The sequence below is a fragment of the Panulirus ornatus genome, chromosome 1 (genome assembly GCF_036320965.1).
Source record: "Panulirus ornatus isolate Po-2019 chromosome 1, ASM3632096v1, whole genome shotgun sequence".
NCBI classification, from domain to species: Eukaryota; Metazoa; Arthropoda; class Malacostraca; order Decapoda; family Palinuridae; genus Panulirus; species Panulirus ornatus.
Window position 1 is genome coordinate 73,603,836 of NC_092224.1, and position 22,434 is coordinate 73,626,269.

The 22,434-nt window shown below is 41.4% G+C and overlaps 1 protein-coding gene across 1 annotated transcript in view; it reads left to right on the top strand.

The window, feature by feature from the left end:
- dlt (codanin-1 like protein dlt) overlaps positions 1 to 22,434 on the top strand; it is a 183,661-nt gene that overhangs the window by 34,081 nt on the left and 127,146 nt on the right. Inside the window, exons 6-7 of the mRNA XM_071663855.1 lie at positions 5,790 to 6,044; positions 15,802 to 15,959. Coding sequence (XP_071519956.1) covers positions 5,790 to 6,044; positions 15,802 to 15,959 — 413 coding nt within the window. The remainder of the gene's footprint in view (positions 1 to 5,789; positions 6,045 to 15,801; positions 15,960 to 22,434) is intronic.

A 22,434-nucleotide genomic window follows, 5' to 3' on the forward strand; every position in this document is an offset into this window, starting at 1 on the left:
ACTGTATAATTTTATTTATCATTTCTTGAATCTCTCTGAATGAATATCATCACTTTAGATTGGTAAAAGGCATAACCTCCGTCAGTTTCACCTGTTTTCTACATAAAAGTAAGAGATCCATCTCAGTATGACAGAACCCAAATAATAGCCAAAATATACTAAATTAGAGACTGATGTCGATATAAATGAAAATGAATGGCAAAGGGTGGGGTCATTATCAGTGCTAACACACCTAGGCATGAGAAGAATAATCTCAGGAGGCAAGTGTTTTGGGAGCAGCTAAGTGAGTGTGTCAGCAGCTTTGATGTAAGAGACTGGATGTTAGTGATGGGTGATTTGAATTCGAGGGTGAATAATGTGGCGGTTGAAAGTATAAAGGGGGGGTTTGGGTATTTGGTATTATGAATGGAAGCAGTGAACTCCTTGTGGGATTGTGTGCTGAAAAAGGATTGGTGATTTGGAATACCTGGTCGAAAAAGAGGGACATACATATACAAGTGTATGTATTTGAGTGGGATAGATGGTCAGCAGGCATTATTGAATTCCATATGAATTGATAGATGCATAAAGGAGAGACTTTTGGGCATAAATGTGGTGAGACGGACAGCTGATGGGATGTCTGATCAATATTTTGTGGAGGCGAGTGTGAAGATTTTTTAAGAGGTTTCCTGAAAAGAGAAAACAGTGTTGATGAGGAGAGAGTGGTGAGAGTAAGTGAGCTTAGAAGAGAGACTTGTATCAGAAAATATCAGGAGAGATTAAGTGTAGAATGGAAAAAGGTGAGAGTAAATGAAGCAAGGGGAGTGGGTGAGGAATGGGAGGTAATTAGGGAAACAGTGGTAGCACATGTAGGAGATGCATGTTGGAGATAAGGAAGGGTAGTGAATGGTGGGATCAAGTAAATTTGCTAGTGAACAAGAAAAGAAAGGCATTTGTATGGTACCTGTAGGGAAGGAGTGCAAATGATTGGGGGATGTATAAGAAAAAGCAGTAGGAGGTTAAGAGGAAGATGTAGAGGTTGAAAAAGAGGGCAAATGATGGTTGGGTTGAGTGTGTATCAGTAAACTTAAGAAAAAGAATTTTTGAATGAAAGATGATAATGTGCAAAAAGCAAGAGAACAAATGCTAACATGGGTGAAGGAGGCAAAAGGAAAAGTGATAATTGGTAGTGATAAAATGAGGAGGAGATGATTGAGTGTTTTCAAGGACTGTTGAACATGTTTAATGATATGGTGGTGGATGTAGGGTGTTTTGTTTGGGGTGGTATGCGAAGTGAGAGAGTCATGGAAAGTGGTTTAGTTAAGAGAGGAGAGGTAGTGAAAGCCATGCATAAGATGAAATATGGCAGCTGAATTTATTAAGAAAAGGGATGACTGTGTTGATTGGTTGGTAAAGATTTTCAGTTTATGTATGGATCATGGTGAGGTGTCTGAGGATTGGCAAAATGTATATATAGTGCCTCTGTATAAAGGCAATGGGTTAAAGTTAATGTTCAAACTACAGAGGTATGAGTTTGTTAAGTGTACCTGGTAAGTTGTATGGAAGGATAGTGATTGAGAGGGTGAAGGCAAGTACAGAGCATCAGACTGGGGAGGAGCAGTGTGGTTTCAGAAGTGGTAGAGGTTATGTGGATCTGGTGTTTGCTTAAAGAATGTGTGAGAAATATTTAGAAAACAAATGGATTTGTGAAAGAAACATTCAGAGAAACATGGATTACTGCATCATTTATGGATCTGGAGAAAGCATATGATAGGGGTTTATAGAGATACCTTGTGGGGATAAAGCTGCTTGAAGCAGTGAGAAGTTTGTATCAAGGATGAAAGGTATGTTTATGAGTAGGAAGAGAGAGATTGAATGGTTCTAAGTGAAGGTTGGTCTGCAGCAGGGGTGGATGTTGTCACCATGGTCATTTACTTTGTCTATGGATGGGTTGGTGAGGGAGGTAAATTTAAGTCTTGGAGAGAGGAGCAAGTATGCAGTCTGTGGGGATGAAAGGTCCTGGGAAGTGCACCAGTTGTTGTTTGCTGATGATACAGCACTAGTGGTGGATTCAAATGAGAAACTGCATAAGTTGATGACTGAGGTTTGAAGAGTGTGTGAAAGGAGGAAGTTGAGAGCAAATATGAATAAAAGCAAGGTTATTAGGTTTAACAGTGTTTTGTGACATGGGGTGAGTATGTGGGAAGTATATGTTATGTATATGTACATGGTTGTATATGTACCTGTATGTGCATGTATGTATATATATGAGTGGATGGGTCTTTTTTTGTCTGTTTCCTGGTGCTACCTCGCTGATGTGAGAAATTGCGATCTTTTTTTTTTTTTTTTTTTTTTTTTTTTTTTTTTTTTTATACTTTGTCGCTGTCTCCCGCGTCTGCGAGGTAGCGCAAGGAAACAGACGAAAGAAATGGCCCAACCCCCCCCCCCCCCCCCATACACATGTACATACACATGTCCACACACGTGTATACATACCTACACAGCTTTCCATGGTCCACCCCAGACGCCTCACATGCCTTGATTCACTCCACTGACAGCACGTCAACCCCTGTATACCACATCGCTCCAATTCACTCTATTCCTTGCCCTCCTTACACCCTCCTGCATGTTCAGGCCCCGATCACACAAAATCTTTTTCACTCCATCTTTCCACCTCCAATTTGGTCTCCCTCTTCTCCTCGTTCCCTCCACCTCCGACACATATATCCTCTTGGTCAATCTTTCCTCACTCATTCTCTCCATGTGCCCAAACCATTTCAAAACACCCTCTTCTGCTCTCTCAACCACGCTCTTTTTATTTCCACACATCTCTCTTACCCTTACGTTACTTACTCGATCAAACCACCTCACACCACACATTGTCCTCAAACATCTCATTTCCAGCACATCCATCCTCCTGCGCACAACTCTATCCATAGCCCACGCCTCGCAACCATACAACATTGTTGGAACCACTATTCCTTCAAACATACCCATTTTTGCTTTCCGAGATAATGTTCTCGACTTCCACACATTTTTCAAGGCTCCCAAAATTTTCGCCCCCTCCCCCACCCTATGATCCACTTCCGCTTCCATGGTTCCATCCGCTGACAGATCCACTCCCAGATATCTAAAACACTTCACTTCCTCCAGTTTTTCTCCATTCAAACTTACCTCCCAATTGACTTGACCCTCAACCCTACTGTACCTAATAACCTTGCTCTTATTCACATTTACTCTTAACTTTCTTCTTCCACACACTTTACCAAACTCAGTCACCAGCTTCTGCAGTTTCTCACATGAATCAGCCACCAGCGCTGTATCATCAGCGAACAACAACTGACTCACTTCCCAGGCTCTCTCATCCCCAACAGACTTCATACTTGCCCCTCTTTCCAGGACTCTTGCATTCACCTCCCTAACAACCCCATCCATAAACAAATTAAACAACCATGGAGACATCACACACCCCTGCCGCAAACCTACATTCACTGAGAACCAATCACTTTCCTCTCTTCCTACACGTACACATGCCTTACATCCTCGATAAAAACTTTTCACTGCTTCTAACAACTTGCCTCCCACACCATATATTCTTAATACCTTCCACAGAGCATCTCTATCAACTCTATCATATGCCTTCTCCAGATCCATAAATGCTACATACAAATCCATTTGCTTTTCTAAGTATTTCTCACATACATTCTTCAAAGTAAACACCTGATCCACACATCCTCTACCACTTCTGAAACCGCACTGCTCTTCCCCAATCTGATGCTCTGTACATGCCTTCACCCTCTCAATCAATACCCTCCCATATAATTTACCAGGAATACTCAACAAACTTATACCTCTGTAATTTGAGCACTCACTCTTATCCCCTTTGCCTTTGTACAATGGCACTATGCACGCATTCCGCCAATCCTCAGGCACCTCACCATGAGTCATACATACATTAAATAACCTTACCAACCAGTCAACAATACAGTCACCCCCTTTTTTAATAAATTCCACTGCAATACCATCCAAACCTGCTGCCTTGCCGGCTTTCATCTTCCGCAAAGCTTTTACTACCTCTTCTCTGTTTACCAAATCATTTTCCCTAACCCTCTCACTTTGCACACCACCTCGACCAAAACACCCTATATCTGCCACTCTGTCATCAGACACATTCAACAAACCTTCAAAATACTCATTCCATCTCCTTCTCACATCACCACTACTTGTTTTCACCTCCCCATTTACGCCCTTCACTGAAGTTCCCATTTGCTCCCTTGTCTTACGCACCCTATTTACCTCCTTCCAGAACATCTTTTTATTCTCCCTAAAATTTACTGATAGTCTCTCACCCCAACTCTCATTTGCCCTTTTTTTCACCTCTTGCACCTTTCTCTTGACCTCCTGTCTCTTTCTTTTATACTTCTCCCACTCAATTGCATTTTTTCCCTGCAAAAATCGTCCAAATGCCTCTCTCTTCTCTTTCACTAATACTCTTACTTCTTCATCCCACCACTCACTACCCTTTCTAAACAGCCCACCTCCCACTCTTCTCATGCCACAAGCATCTTTTGCGCAATCCATCACTGATTCCCTAAATACATCCCATTCCTCCCCCACTCCCCTTACTTCCATTGTTCTCATCTAGTATAGTAAATAATAATGATACAGTCAGTGAAGCTTTTTCAAATTGGTTGAGGTCCTATCTGAAGTGCTGCAGGATTCTGTTCTGGGACCATTACTTTTCTTTATGTATGGAAATATCTTGTCAAGATATAGGCTCCTAAATGAACATGTTTGCAGATAATGGGATGGTCATGATAGAAATGATAAAAAAGTGCAGGTCAACCTGAGTAACAGCAAACTGATGAGGATGAGTCACTGTGAAAGAACTTGATGATTTCTTGTAAGTGGAAATAAGCTGCAAGAATATGCACGTGAGATAAACTTGAAAGTCGACTTTGTCCCTAACCTGTCACCAGAGGTCCACTTTAAGGGAACAGTTGAGACCAAGAGTCCACTGGCAAATATTAAAATTGTATTCAAATTTATAGATAAGGTAATATTTGGGAAGCTGTTCACATTATACATAAGGCTGAATGTGGAATGTGCTTTTCAAGTTTGGTCATCATGCCTAAAATCAAAAAGAGCTGATAGAGAAGTTCTAGTAAGATGACTCCTGGTGTCTGGTATGTAAGTTGTCTTATGATGACTTGCTGATTAAGAGTAAATCCCTCATTGTCTGTGTAGAAATACTGTCGATGATGGTCATGGGGCTCCCCTGGGTGAGAAGTGTAGGTATGGAAGAATGAAAACCATTTCTCTACCAGAGACAGAGCCCCATGATTATTATTATATATTTGACTTTGCTTCCTTGCTCTCTTTCCTTAATACTTTTTCTCTGCTGTGACAGTGATCTTTCAGAGGCTAGTTATTAGCAAGAATCTGACACTGTGCAGGCAGCCCATGTCCTGGTACCAACAATGGTAGTAACATCACAGGCTGAGTGGTTTTTGATTGATTGATGATGAGTCCCAGTGGTATGTTTCTCTCTAGCAGTGATCCTTTGGTGGTCGTTGAAGAGGAAGGGGAACTGTTATGTATTACCCCCCTGTGGTTGGGAATTGGACAGTTCTAAGCCTCCTTAGCAGCCTAACATTTTTTGTGGTAGGGCATTGGTTTTTTGTTCTTCAAAACTTACATTTTTAGATCGGTATTAATAAGGTCTCTTTTATCAGTACTTGTTATTATGGAAACTGCTTTGATGACTTTTTGATATTTCAGTCATAAATCACATCTACTTCTGTCCACAGGATTGGGCTTCTTGACACTTCTGAAACAGCAGCATCCAGAGAAATACAAGCGACTTTATGAACGTCTTGTGACTCCTTCAAAGCTTGGAGGTCCTTGCCCACCCCCATCTTTTCCAGGGTCGCAGGAGTTCTTTAAAGACTTTATCGTCACTGCATCCAACTTTAGTTTCAACCAGCACCTGAAAGATGTCTTAATAAGTCATATACTAGTGCTTAACGAGCGAGAATTTGTGATTCCAGAACCAGAGGAAGGGGGTAAGTCGAAGTTTATGAAGTGTTTCTTTAGTATCAAAAAGAAGAAATATATTTGCTGTATCCATGATCATAAATTCAGACAACCTCTTCATATTTTAGATCTTAGTTGGAAACTCATAAAGAAATTTCAGACAATATCTTGACCAAAATATATATATACTCTAAAAGGGGAATATACCAAAATGTGTGGGATTTGGTAGCACGTAATGGGGTACCTTAAAGGTAACTCTGTATGAAGCCCTTCACTTTTTCTTGTAAAACTGAATTATTATTATATTCTTATTATACTTAATTGCCATTTCCCGCATTAGCAAGGTAGTGTAAGGAAACAGACAAAAGAATGGCCCAAACCCACCCACATACACATGTAAATACATAAATGCCCACTCACACACACATTTATATACCTATACATTTCAATGTATGCATACATGTACATAGACATATACATATATACACATGTACATATTCATACTTGCTGCTTTCATCCATTCCTGTCACCGCCCCACCACACATGAAATAGCACCCCCTCCCCCTGCGTACGCGTGTGAGGTAGCGCTAGGAAAAGACAACAATGGCCACATTCGTTCACACTCAGTCTCTAGCTGTCATGTGTAATGCACCGAAACCACAGCTCCCTCTCCACATCCAGGTCCCACAAAACTTACCATGGTTTGCCCCAGACACTTCATATGCCCTGGTCCAATCCATTGACAGCACGTCGACCCCGGTATACCACATCGTTCCATTTCACTCTTTTCCTTGCACGCCCTTCACCCTCCTGTATGTTTAGGCCCTGATCACTCAAAATCTTTTTCACTCCATCCTTCCACCTCCAATTTGGTCTCCTGCTCCTCGTTCCCTCTACGTACCTCTGACACATATATCCTTTTTGTCAGTCTTTCCTCACTCATTCTCTCCATGTAACCAGACCATTTCAACACACCCTCTTCTGCTCTCTCAGCCACACTCTTTATTACCGTACATCTCTCTTACCCTTTCATTACTTACTCGATCAAATCACCTCACACCACAAGTTGTACTCAAACATCTCATTTCCAACACATCCACCCTCCTCCACATAACCCTCTCTATACCCCATGCCTCGCAACCGTATAACATTGTTGGAACCACTATTCCTTGAGACATATCCATTTTTGCTGTCCAAGATAATGTTATTCCCTTCCACACATTCTTCAACGCTCCCAGAACCTTCGCCCCCTCCCCCATCCTGTGACTCACTTCCGCTTCCATGGTTCCATCCGCTGCTAAATCCACTCCCAGCTATCTAAATCAGTTCACTTCCTCCAATTTTTCTCCATTCAAAACTGAATTGATTTGTAGATACCTCATGTTCAGGTGCAAATGGATGAGATTTGATGTTAGAGCTCATTGTTCCAGTTTAGCCGGTAATTTCTTAAATTTCTTGGATATGTTGCCCTAGTATGCTTCACTGTTATTTTATCTATTTATTTATTATTTATTATACTTTGTCACTGTCTCCCGCGTTAGCAAGGTAGCGCAAGGAAACAGACGAAAGAATGGCTCAACCCATCCACATAGACATGTATATACATACACATCCACACACACATATACATACCTATACATTTCACTGTATACATATATTTTTTTTTTTTTTTTTTTTTTTTCCAAACTATTCGCCATTTCCCGCGTTAGCGAGGTAGCGTTAAGAACAGAGGACTGGGCCATTGAGGGAATATCCTCACCTGGCCCCCTTCTCTGTTCCTTCTTTTGGAAAATTAAAAAAAATTGAGAGGGGAGGATTTCCAGCAACCCGCTCCCTCCCCTTTTAGTCGCCTTCTACGACACGCAGGGAATACGTGGGAAGTATTCTTACTCCCCTATCCCCAGGGAGAATACATATATATATATATATATATATATATATATATATATATATATATATATATATATATATATATATATATATATATATATATATACATACACAGACATATACATATATACATACAAATGTACATAATTCATACTTGCTGCCTTTACTCATTCCCATCGCCACCCTTCCACACATGAAATGACAACCCCCTCCCCTGCATGTGCACAAGGTAGTGCTAGGAAAAGACAACAAAGGCCACATTCGTTCACACTCAGTCTCTAACTGTCATGTATGATGCACTGAAACCACAGCTCCCTTTCCACATCCAGGCCCCACAAAACTTTCCATGGTTTACCCCAGATGCTTCACATGCCCTGTTTCAATCCATTGACAGCACGTCGACCCCGGTATACCACATCATTCCAATTCACTCTATTCCTTGCACACCTTTCACCCTCCTGCTTGTTCAGGCCCTGATTGCTCAAAATCTTTTTCACTCCGTCTTTCCACCTCCAATTTGATCTCCCACTTCTCCTCGTTCCCTCCACCTCTTACACATATATCCTCTTTGTCAATTTTTCCTTACTCATTCTCTCCATTTGACCAAACCATTTCAAAACACCCTCTTCTGCTCTCTCAACAACACTTTTATATTACCACACGTCTCTCTTACCCTTTCATTACTTACTCGATCAAACCACCTCACACCACATATTGTCCTCAGACATCTCATTTCCAACACATCCACCCTCCTCCGCACAACCCTATCTATACCCCATGCCTTGCAACCATATAACATTGTTGGAACCACTATTCCTTCAAACATACCCATTTTTGCTTTCTGAGATAATGTTCTCGCTTTCCACACATTCTTTACATACATCTCAATGTATACATATATATACACACACAGACATGTAAATATATACACATGTACATAATTCATACTGTCTGCCCTTATTCATTCCTGTTGCCACCCCGCCACACATGAAATAACAACCCCCTCCCCCCGCATGTGTGCAAGGTAGCGCTAGGAAAAGACAACAAAGGCCACATTCGTTCACACTCAGTCTAGCTGTCATGTATAATGCACCGAAACCACAGCTCGCTTTCCACATCCATATATATATATATATATATATATATATATATATATATATATATAGAAAGGGTAGTGAGTGGTGGGATGAAGTAAGATTATTAGTGAAAGAGAAGAGAGAAGCATTTGGACGATTTTTGCAGGGAAAAAATGCAAATGAGTGGGAGATGTATAGAAGAAAGAGGCAGGAGGTCAAGAGAAAGGTGCAAGAGGTGAAAAAGAGGGCAAATGAGAGTTGGGGTAAGAGAGTATCATTAAATTTTAGGGAGATTTAGGGGATAGGGGATTATGAATACTTCCCACGTATTCCCTGCGTGTCGTAGAAGGCGACTAAAAGGGGAGGGAGCGGGGGGCTGGAAATCCTCCCCTCTCTTTTTTTTTTTCCAAAAGAAGGAACAGAGGGGGCCAGGTGGGGATATTCCAAAAAAGGCCCAATCCTCTGTTCTTAACGCTACCTCGCTATCGCGGGAAACGGCGAATAGTATGAAAAAAAAAAAAAAAAAAAGATGTTCTGGAAGGAGGTAAATAAGGTGCGTAAGACAAGGGAACAAACGGGAACTTCAGTTAAGGGGGCTAATGGGGAGGTGATAAAAAGTAGTGGTGATGTGAGAAGGAGATAGAGTGAGTATTTTGAAGGTTTGTTGAATGTGTTTGATGATAGAGTGGCAGATATAGGGTGTTTTGGTCGAGGTGGTGTGCAAAGTGAGAGGGTTAGGGAAAATGATTTGGTAAACAGAGAAGAGGTAGTAAAAGCTTTGTGGAAGATGAAAGCCAGCAAGGCAGCAGGTTTGGATGGTATTGCAGTGGAATTTATTAAAAAAAGGGGGTGACTGTATTGTTGACTGGTTGGTAAGGTAATTTAATGTATATATGTATGATTCATGGTGAGGTGCCTGAGGATTGGCGGAATGCTTGCATAGTGCCATTGTACAAAGGCAAAGGGGATAAGAGTGAGTGCTCAAATTACAGAGGTATAAGTTTGTTGAGTATTCCTGATAAATTATATGGAAGGGTATTGATTGAGAGGGTGAAGGCATGTACAGAGCATCAGATTGGGGAAGAGCAGTGTGGTTTCATAAGTGGTAGAGGATGTGTGGATCAGGTGTTTACTTTGAAGAATGTATGTGAGAAATACTTAGAAAAGCAAATGGATTTGTATGTAGCATTTATGGATCTGGAGAAGGCATATGATAGAGTTGATAGAGATGCTCTGTGGAAGGTGCTAAGAATATATGGTGTGGGAGGTAAGTTGTTAGAAGCAGTGAAAAGTTTTTATTGAGGATGTAAGGCATGTGTATGTGTAGGAAGAGAGGAAAGTGATTGGTTCTCAGTGAATGTAGGTTTGTGGCAGGGGTGTGTGATGTTTCCATGGTTGTTTAATTTGTTTATGGCTGGGGTTGTTAGGGAGGTGAATGCAAGAGTTTTGGAAAGAGGGGCAAGTATGCAGTCTGTTGTGGATGAGAGAGCTTGGGAAGCGAGTCAGTTGTTGTTCGCTGATGATACAGCGCTGGTGGCTGATTCATGTGAGAAACTGCAGAAGCTTGTGACTGAGTTTGGTAAAGTGTGTGAAAGAAGAAAGTTAAGAGTAAATGTGAATAAGAGCAAGGTTATTAGGTACAGTAGGGTAGAGGGTCAAGTCAGTTCAGAGGTAAGTTTGAATGGAGAAAAACTGGAAGTGAAGTGTTTTAGATATCTGGGAGTGGATCTGGCAGTGGATGGAACCATGGAAGCGGAAGTGAATCATAGGGTGGGGGAGGGGGCGAAAATCCTGGGAGCCTTGAAGAATGTTTGGAAGTCGAGAACATTATCTCCGAAAGCAAAAATAGGTATGTTTGAAGGAATAGTGGTTCCATCAATGTTGTATGGTTGTGAGGCATGAGCTATGGATAGAGTTGTGCAGAGGAGGGTGGATGTGCTGGAAATGAGATGTGGTGTGAGGTGGTTTGATCGAGTAAGTAATGTAAGGGTAAGAGAGATGTGTGGAAATAAAAAGAGCGTGGCTGAGAGAGCAGAAGAGGGTGTTTTGAAATGGTTTGGTCACATGGAGAGAATGAGTGAGGAAAGATTGACCAAGAGGATATATGTGTCGGAGGTGGAGGGAACAAGGAGAAGTGGGAGACCAAATTGGAGGTGGAAAGATGGAGTGAAAAAGATTTTGAGTGACTGGGGCCTGAACATGCAGGAGGGTGAAAGGAGGGCAAGGAATAGAGTGAATTGGATCGATGTGGTATACCAGGGTCGACGTACTGTCAATGGATTGAATCAGGGCATGTGAAGCGTCTGGGGTAAACCATGGAAAGTTCTGTGGAGCCTGGATGTGGAAAGGGAGCTGTGGTTTCGGGCATTATTACATGACAGCTGGAGAATGAGTGTGAACGAATGGGGCCTTTGTTTGTCTTTTCCTAGCGCTACCTCGCACACATGAGGGGGGAGGGGGATGTTATTCCATGTGTGGCGAGGTGGCGATGGGAATAAATAAAGGCAGAGTATGAATTATGTACATGTGTATATATATGTGTACATTGAGATTTCTAGGTATGTATATTTGCGTGTGTGGTTGTGTATGTATCTACATGTGTATGGGGGTGGGTTGGGCCATTTCTTTCGTCTGTTTCCTTGCGCTACCTCGGAAACGCATGAGACAGTGGCTGATTCATGTGAGAAACTGCAGAAGCTGGTGACTGAGTTTGGTAAAGTGTGTGAAAGAAGAAAGTTAAGAGTGAATGTGAATAAGAGCAAGGTTATTAGGTACAGTAGGGTTGAGGGTCAAGTCAATTGGGAGGTGAGTTTGAATGGAGAAAAACTGGAGGAAGTGAAGTGTTTTAGATATCTGGGAGTGGATCTGGCAGCGGATGGAACCATGGAAGCGGAAGTGAATCATAGGGTGGGGGAGGGGGCGAAAATTCTGGGAGCCTTGAAGAATGTGTGGAAGTCGAGAACATTATCTCGGAAAGCAAAAATAGGTATGTTTGAAGGAATAGTGGTTCCAACAATGTTGTATGGTTGCGAGGCGTGGGCTATGGATAGAGTTGTGCGCAGGAGGATGGATGTGCTGGAAATGAGATGTTTGAGGACAATGTGTGGTGTGAGGTGGTTTGATCGAGTAAGTAACGTAAGGGTAAGAGAGATGTGTGGAAATAAAAAGAGCATGGTTGAGAGAGCAGAAGAGGGTGTTTTGAAATGGTTTGGGCACATGGAGAGGATGAGTGAGGAAAGATTGACCAAGAGGATATATGTGTCGGAGGTGGAGGGAACGAGGAGAATTGGGAGACCAAATTGGAGGTGGAAAGATGGAGTGAAAAAGATTTTGTGTGATCGGGGCCTGAACATGCAGGAGGGTGAAAGGAGGGCAAGGAATAGAGTGAATTGGAGCGATGTGGTATACCGGGGTTGATGTGCTGTCAGTGGATTGAATCGGGGCATGTGAAGCATCTGGAGTAAACCATGGAAAGCTGTGTAGGTATGTATATTTTGCATGTGTGGACGTATGTATATACATGTGTATGGGGGTGGGTTGGGCCATTTCTTTCGTCTGTTTCCTTGTGCTACCTCGCAAACGCGGGAGACAGCGACAAAGCAAAAAAAAAAAAAAGAAATGTTTTTATATATATATATATATATATATATATATATATATATATATATATATATATATATGTGTGTGTGTGTGTGTGTGTGTGTGTGTGTTAAAAAGCCACGGTAACATCGCGCAGCCCTGTCTCTTACCCACATGTATACCAAAATTTTTTGCTTAACTGTCCATGCACTCTTTCACATGCATTTGCTTCTCTGTGGAGGGCATTCACACCATCCAACACTTGTTCCCTTACCCATATCCTTAACACATCCCGTGAAGTGTTCCACTTGACTCTGTCATTTGCTTTCTCCTGATTCAAAAAAGCTGCATACAATTGCTTACTTTTCACTAGATACTTTTCCACAGTCGTTTTCACCACAATAGTGTGATCCACCCAACCCTTACCTTCTGTAAAATACCCTTGCTCCTTACCTATTCTACATTCAGTCACTTCCATCACTCTATCAGTCAACACCCTTGCATACACTTTTTCTGGTATGCTTAACAGACTTGATCCCTTATAACTGGTATGTACATCTTTAGCACTTTTTCCTTTGAATAAGGGAACAATATTAGCTTTTACCCAGTCCCCAGGCACAACCTTTTGTTTCCATGCTAAATTACATATCAGATGCGCCTACTCAGTCACACTTCTTCCTCTATACTTCACTATTTCAGCTGTAATCACATAGAATCCAGGTGTTTATCCTACCTTCAGCCTCATTATTTCCATTTTTACCTCCCTTTTACTGTAGGTCCTTGCACTGGTATTCCTTTCCTTCCATCCTCCATACCCATACACAAAACAACTGCTGCCTCACCTCTCACATTCATTAGTCCTTCAAAATACTCTTTCCATCTTCCTTTTGATTTAGCAACTCACCTTCCTTACCTCTCACATTATCATTTCCACTCTTATATCTACCTCTTTCGTTTATAACCTTCTTCCAGTACTATTTCTTATTTTCCTTAGACTTTCCATTCAACTTTCTTCCTACATCTTCATCTACTCTTTCTTTCTTTTCCCCTATAAACTTCTTAAAATTCCACTTACACTTCTTTTATTCTTTCCTCCTCCTTAGCTGAAATTCCATTGGTACATTCCTTTCAAGCATTGTACCATATGCCTTTTTCTTCTCTTCCACAGCATTTTTAATCTCATTCATCCACTATGTATTTCACTTTATATTCCTTGCACCCAACTCCTAATTCTTTGGCCTTCAACAGTCTTTCTCTAGATATTCTAAACACCTCACTCACACATGACTGCATCCCTTCATTTATTGCACATCCACTTAAACTTTAAGTCACCCTCCTTTCATACCCTTCTTTACAGTCTTTCTGATTCATCTTCTCACATGCCATTACTTTTACCTCTCCATTTTTCCTTACACATTCCCTCCACTTTTCCCTGATCCTAACCCCAATAAGAACTGCAAAATAATCAGTCTTCAAGGAATCCTCTCTCAACTGTCACTTCTAGCACAGCCTTTCTCAACCTTTCATCCACTGCCACATAGTCAGTCAAACTATTTTGTTCTTCTCTTCCATCATTTCTCATCCATGTATATCTATGGATCATCTTATGGTGAAAAAAGGTGTTTGCAAGGAATAACCCCTTCTCTACACAGACATTCACGTGATAATTTCAATTCTCATTTACTCCAGGTACTCCCCTTTACCAGCTTCCTTGCCAGTTTTTATTGCATCCCACTTTTGTATCCATATCACCCATTACAACCACCTTTTTCTTCATTTCAGAACCAGTTATACTGTCATTCAAATTTTTCTAGAAGTGCTTTATTTCATCCTTGACTCACACATTCTTCATATTCACAGGCACATATACCCATGCATACTTCATGTTCTAATAATTCCTTTCACCCAAACTATTTTTGATCCATTCCCTCCGTGCTTAGTAACACCCTCCCATACTCTCGGTGATAGCATAATTGTGCTTTCCTTCTTCCCTGATGATTTTCATTCATTCCTGTTCATATTATTCTTCCTTCCATGCCTTCCCATAACTTGCATTCATCATTTCCATTTTCACTCCATACACCATACTCAAGGATATGGGTTTCCTCAATCCCTGGAACATCCAAGCTGTAGCTTTTAAACTTTTCCACAGACTCCCTCCTTTTACTCTCTCCAGGTATCCTATTTACAATCAGCACCATCACCCTCAACCGCTCATCCCTTTTACTCCCCAGCTTAACTGATAGACTCCATTGCTGCTTCTTAGCCTTTTGTGTCTCATAATTGGGAGGCTGCTGGCAGATGGCACCTCCAGTGCAGTGTTTCTCAGAGGTAGTGGAACTTGTTGAAGCTTTGGAACTCTCCACCTTCTCATGTCTTTCCCAATAACTATGACCTGGTTCATTTCAAAAGACAGGTCTTTCACTTTCTCAAAGATTCATAAATATTATACCTTGTCTTTTCTCTTTCTGTTTCATAATTGACTCTATATTTCAATTAAGGCCCGGCCTTGATGTGGACTTTTGTCCGTGACTGGAATCTTCAATATAAAAGAGAAAGTATTAGAGGGATGTGTGGTAATAAAATGAGTGTGATTGGGAGAGCAGAAGAGGGTATACTGAAATGATCTGGCCTTGTGGAGAGAATGAGTGAGGAGAGGTTGACAAAGGAAATATGTGTCAGAAGTGGAGGGTACAGCGAGAAGGGGGATATTACTCTGGAAATGGAAGGATGGAGTGGAAAAGATTTTGATTGCTAAGGGCCTGAACATACAGGAGGATTAAAAGCATGCATTAGATTGAGTGAATTGGAATGATGTGATTTACTTGGATATGAATGCTGTCAGTGGACTGGACCAGGGCATGTGAAGCGGGTGGGGGGAAACCATGGAAAGGTCTGTGGTGCCTGGCTGTTGATTGGGTGCTGTATTTTTGATGCATTACACATGACATCTAAGGAATGGTTGAGAGAGAAGTGGACTTTTTTCCTCTGTTCCTGGCACTGCCTCGCTAACATGAAAGACGGCAAACAAGTATGAAAAGAAAATCTTTAGTATTGTACAAGGAAATTAAAGAAGCTTCTGAAGTTGATTTTCCTCAAGTTATTTTACAATATATCATCTTGACATAATGAGACATAATCAGATAACAAGATTTTGTTTGAATGATGTTTCACATTAATATTAAATTCCAGCATGAATTCAGTATTTATAAATTTTTTCCAGTTTATCTTCTATTTACAGACCCAGTCAACAGCATGGTACATGGGGAAGCTCGTTCTGTCGTACTTAATCTTCGTCTTTTAGCAAAATTTTTGGGTTACATAGAGTTTTTGCCATATCAAACTTTAGAGCACCTTCCAGAGAATGTTATGGTAACTCAGATTTCTCTTCGAAGCAAGGTAAGCGTCATGAGTTAGTCTAGAAATAAGCTGTTGTTGATTGCTTTGTTGTTAGAGATTTGTTTGAAGAGATGATATTCATATGTAACACATTGGTTTTAAATTAATCAAGAGCTGCTAGAAAAAAAAGTTATTTCCATAAATATTCATGTAACTGGTGATTTCAAGTAACTGAACCCAGGATTTTTGGCTAAAAAATCCTTCATTTATCATGTCTCATATAAGGATCTACCTCAGTTTTTCTGAGGCCCAAGAGCTCTGAAGTGACACAATGAATGTTGCTCATTAATTTAATGATGATTCTCTAACACAAGAATAATAATTTAACATATGTAAGTAAATTTTGTTTGTTGAAACAGTTATAAATAAATTATCTCAGCTGAAACAATTATGTCCAGTAAAGGAGATCAAGACAGAGGTGCAGGGGCTGAAAAAGAGGACAAATGAGAGTTGGGATGAGGGAATATCAGGAAACCTCATCATTCCAGTTCACTCTATCCTGTGCACACCTTTCACCTTTCTGCATTTTCAGGCCCTTATCTCTCAAAATCTTTTTTACTCCATCCTTCCATTTTTAGTTTGGTATTTCCATTCTCCTTGTACCCTCTACTTCCGACACATATACCTTCTTTGTTAAACTTTCCTTAGTCATTCTCTCCAAATGCCCATACCATTCCAGCATACCCTCTTCAGCCCTCTCAGCCACTTTTTTTATTACTACACCTCTCTTACCCTTACAGTACTTAATTACTTAATCAAATCACCTCACAGCTCAAATTGTCCTCAAACATTTAATTTCCAATACAACCACCCTCCTCCACACAGCCTTGTCTATAGCCCATGCCTCACATCTATATGATATTGTTGGGACTAGCATTCCTTCAAATGTACCCATTTTTGCCCTTCCAGATAATGTTTTTGCATCACTCATTCTTCAGGACTCACAGAACCTTCACCTTCTCCCCCCACCCTAGGACTCACTTTCTCTAGCATGGTTCCATTCACTGCCATGTCCACTCCCAGGTATCTAAAACAGTTTATTTCCTCCAATTTTTCTCCATTCAAACTCACCCTAACTAACCAGTCCCTCACCCCTGCTGAACCCAATAGCCTTGCTTTTATTCTCATTTTCTCTCAACTTTCTCCTTTCGCACACTATTTCAGACTCATTCACCATCTTCTGTTGTTTCTGATTTGAATTCACCATCAGTGCTGTATCATCAACAAACAATGACTGACTCACTTCCCAGGCTCTCTCATCCCCCACAGACTGCATACTTGACCCTCTCTCCAAGACTCGCACATTTATCTCCCTCACCATCCCATCCGTATACAAATTAAACTACCATGGTGATATCACACACCCCTGCTGCAGACCAACCTTCACTTAGAGCTGTTCACTCTCCTCTCTTCCTACTCGTACACATGCCTTACACCAGTTATAAAAACTTTTCAATTCTTCTTGCCCCTTTCCTTACCCCCCATATGTTCTAAAAACCTTTCACATGGCATCTCTATCGACCATGACATTTGATTTCTCCAGATCCATATATGTCACATGCAAAGTCAACTTTTTTCTCAGTATTTCTCACATATTAAAACAAGCTTCTGATCCACACATATTCTACCTCTTCTGAAACCACACTGCTTCTCCCTAATCTAATACTCACCATCTCAATCAGCACTCTCCCATACAACTTACCTGTTAAACTCAACAAACTTATTCTTCAGCAGCTTGAACACTCACCTTATCCCCCTTGCCTTTATACAATGGCACTATACATGCATTCTGCCAATCCTCAGGCACCTCTTCGTAATTCATACATACATTGAAAATCCTTACCAACTAATGGACAACAGAGTTAACCCCGTTCTTAGTGAATTCAGCAGCATTGCCATCCACTCCAGCCACCTTGCCACATTTCATCTTACACAAAGCTTTCATAAGTTCTTCTGTCTTTACCAAACCACTTTCCATACTCTATCACTTCACATACCACCACGATCCAAACACCCTACATCTACCACTTCAGTCTCAAACATATTAAACAGACCAGAATACTCACTCCATCTCCTCTTCACTTCATCTCTACCTGTTATCACTTCCCCTTTTGCCCACTTTACCAACGTTTCTATTTGTTCCGTAGTTTATCACACATTATTTGCCTCCTTCCAAATATTATTATTATTATTTTGCTTTGTCGCTGTCTCCCGCGTTTGCGAGGTAGCGCAAGGAAACAGACGAAAGAAATGGCCCAACCCACCCACATACACATGTATATACGTACACGTCCACACACAGCACATATACATATTATACATCTCAACTTATACATATATATACACACACAGACATATACATATATACACATGTACATAAGTCATACTGTCTGCCCTTATTCATTCCCGTCGCCACCTCGCCACACATGAAATGACAACCCCCCTTCCCCTGCACGCGCACGATGTAGCGCCAGGAAAAGACAACAAAGGCCACATTCGTTCACACTCAGTCTCTAGCTGTCATGTATAATGCACTAAAACCACAGCTCCTTTTTCACATCCAGGCCCCACAAAACTTTCCATGTTTTACCCCAGACACTTCACATGCCCTGGTTCAATATTATTATTATTATTATTATTATTATTATTATCATTATCATTATTATTATTATTATTATTTTTTTTTTTTTTTTTTTTTTTTTTTGCCGCTGTCTCCCGCGTTTGCGAGGTAGCGCAAGGAAACAGACGAAAGAAATGGCCCAACCCACCCCCATACACATGTATATGCATACGTCCACACACGCAAATATACATACCTACACAGCTTTCCATGGTTTACCCCAGACGCTTCACATGCCTTGATTCAATCCACTGACAGCACGTCAACCCTGGTATACCACATCGCTCCAATTCACTCTATTCCTTGCCCTCCTTTCACCCTCCTGCATGTTCAGGCCCCGATCACACAAAATCTTTTTCACTCCATCTTTCCGCCTCCAACTTGGTCTCCCTCTTCTCCTCGTTCCCTCCACCTCCGATACATATATCCTCTTGGTCAATCTTTCCTCACTCATTCTCTCCATGTGCCCAAACCATTTCAAAACACCCTCTTCTGCTCTCTCAACCACGCTCTTTTTATTTCCACACATCTCTCTTACCCTTACGTTACTTACTCGATCAAACCACGTCACACCACATATTGTCCTCAAACATCTCATTTCCAGCACATCCATCCTCCTGCGCACAACTCTATCCATAGTCCACGCCTCACAACCATACAACATTGTTGGAACCACTATTCCTTCAAACATACCCATTTTTGCTTTCCGAGATAATGCTCTCGACTTCCACACATTCTTCAAGGCTCCCAGAATTTTCGCCCCCTCCCCCATCCTATGATCCACTTCCGCTTCCATGGTTCCATCCGCTGCCAGATCCACTCCCAGATATCTAAAACACTTCACTTCCTCCAGTTTTTCTCCATTCAAACTCACCTCCCAGTTGACTTGACCCTCAACCCTACTGTACCTAATAACCTTGCTCTTATTCACATTTACTCTTAACTTTCTTCTTTCACACACTTTACCAAACTCAGTCACCAGCTTCTGCAGTTTCTCACATGAATCAGCCACCAGCGCTGTATCATCAGCGAACAACAACTGACTCACTTCCCAAGCTCTCTCATCCCCAACAGACTTCATACTTGCCCCTCTTTCCAAAACTCTTGCATTCACCTCCCTAACAACCCCATCCATAAACAAATTAAACAACCATGGAGACATCACACACCCCTGCCGCAAACCTACATTCACTGAGAACCAATCACTTTCCTCTCTTCCTACATCTACACATGCCTTACATCCTCGATAAAAACTTTTCACTGCTTCTAACAACTTGCCTCCCACACCATATATTCTTGATACCTTCCACAGAGCATCTCTATCAACTCTATCATATGCCTTCTCCAGATCCATAAATGCTACATACAAATCCATTTGCTTTTCTATGTATTTCTCACATATATTCTTCAAAGCAAACACCTGATCCACACATCCTCTACCACTTCTGAAACCACACTGCTCTTCCCCAATCTGATGCTCTGTACATGCCTTCACCCTCTCAATCAATACCCTCCCATATAATTTGCCAGGAATACTCAGCAAACTTATACCTCTGTAATTTGAGCACTCACTCTTATCCCCTTTGCCTTTGTACAATGGCACTATGCATGCATTCCGCCAATCCTCAGGCACCTCACCATGCATCATACATACATTAAATAACCTTACCAACCAGTCAACAATACAGTCACCCCCTTTTTTAATAAATTCCACTGCAATACCATCCAAACCTGCTGCCTTGCCGGCTTTCATCTTCCGCAAAGCTTTTACTACCTCTTCTCTGTTTACCAAATCATTTTCCCTAACCCTCGCACTTTGCACACCACCTCGACCAAAACACCCTATATCTGCCACTCTATCATCAAACACATTCAACAAACCTTCAAAATACTCACTCCATCTCCTTCTCACATCACCACTACTTGTTATCACCTCCCCATTTGCGCCCTTCACTGAAGTTCCCATTTGCTCCCTTGTCTTACGCACTTTATTTACCTCCTTCCAGAACATCTTTTTTATTCTCCCTAAAATTTAATGATACTCTCTCACCCCAACTCTCATTTGCCCTTTTTTTCACCTCTTGCACCTTTCTCTTGACCTCCTGTCTCTTTCTTTTATACGTCTCCCACTCAATTGCATTTTTTCCTTGCAAAAATCGTCCAAATGCCTGTCTCTTCTCTTTCACTAATACTCTTACTTCTTCATCCCACCACTCACTACCCTTTCTAATCAACCCACCTCCCACTCTTCTCATGCCACAAGCATCTTTTGCGCAATCCATCACTGATTCCCTAAATACATCCCATTCCTCCCCCACTCCCCTTACTTCCATTGTTCTCACCTTTTTCCATTCTGTACTCAGTCTCTCCTGGTACTTCCTCACACAAGTCTCCTTCCCAAGCTCACTTACTCTCACCACCCTCTTCACCCCAACATTCACTCTTCTTTTCTGAAAACCCATACAAATCTTCACCTTAGCCTCCACAAGATATTGATCAGACATTCCTCCAGTTGCACCTCTCAGCACATTAACATCCAAAAGTCTCTCTTTCGTGCGCCTGTCAATTAACACGTAATCCAATAACGCTCTCTGGCCATCTCTCCTACTTACATAAGTATACTTATGTATATCTCGCTTTTTAAACCAGGTATTCCCAATCATCAGTCCTTTTTCAGCACATAAATCTACAAGCTCTTCACCATTTCCATTTACAACACTGAACACCCCATGTATACCAATTATTCCCTCAACTGCCACATTACTCACCTTTGCATTCAAATCACCCAACACTATAACCCGGTCTCGTGCATCAAAACCACTAACACACTCATTCAGCTGCTCCCAAAACACTTGCCTCTCATGATCTTTCTTCTCATGCCCAGGTGCATATGCACCAATAATCACCCATCTCTCTCCATCAACTTTCAGTTTTACCCATATTAATCGAGAATTTACTTTCTTACATTCTATCACATACTTCCACAACTCCTGTTTCAGGAGTACTGCTACTCCTTCTCTTGCTCTTGTCCTCTCACTAACCCCTGACTTTACTCCCAAGACATCCCCAAACCACTCTTCCCCTTTACCCTTGAGCTTCGTTTCACATAGAGCCAAAACATCCAGGCTCCTTTCCTCAAACATACTACCTATCTCTCCTTTTTTCACATCTTGGTTACATCCACACACATTTGGGCACCCCAATCTGAGCCTTCGAGGAGGATGAGCACTCCCCGCGTGACTCCTTCTTCTGTTTCCCATTTTAGAAAGTTAAAAAAATACAAGGAGGGGAGGATTTCTGGCCCCCCGCTCCCGTCCCCTCTAGTCGCTTTCTACGACACGCGAGGAATGCGTGGGAAGTATTCTTTCACCCCTATCCCCAGGGATAATATACATATATATATACATATATATATAAGTTTGTTGAGTATTCCTGGTAAATTATATGGGAGGGTATTGATTGAGAGGGTGAAGGCATGTACAGAGCATCAGATTGGGGAAGAGCAGTGTGGTTTCAGAAGTGGTAGAGGATGTGTGGATCAGGTGTTTACTTTGAAGAATGTATGTGAGAAATACTTAGAAAAGCAAATGGTTTTGTATGTAGCATTTATGGATCTGGAGAAGGCATATGATAGAGTTGATAGAGATGCTCTGTGGAAGGTATTAAGAATATATGGTGTGGGAGGAAAGTTGTTAGAAGCAGTGAAAAGTTTTTATCGAGGATGTAAGGCATGTGTACGTGTAGGAAGAGAGGAAAGTGATTGGTTCTCAGTGAATGTAGGTTTGTGGCAGGGGTGTGTGATGTCTCCATGGTTGTTTAATTTGTTTATGGATGGGGGTGTTAGGGAGGTAAATG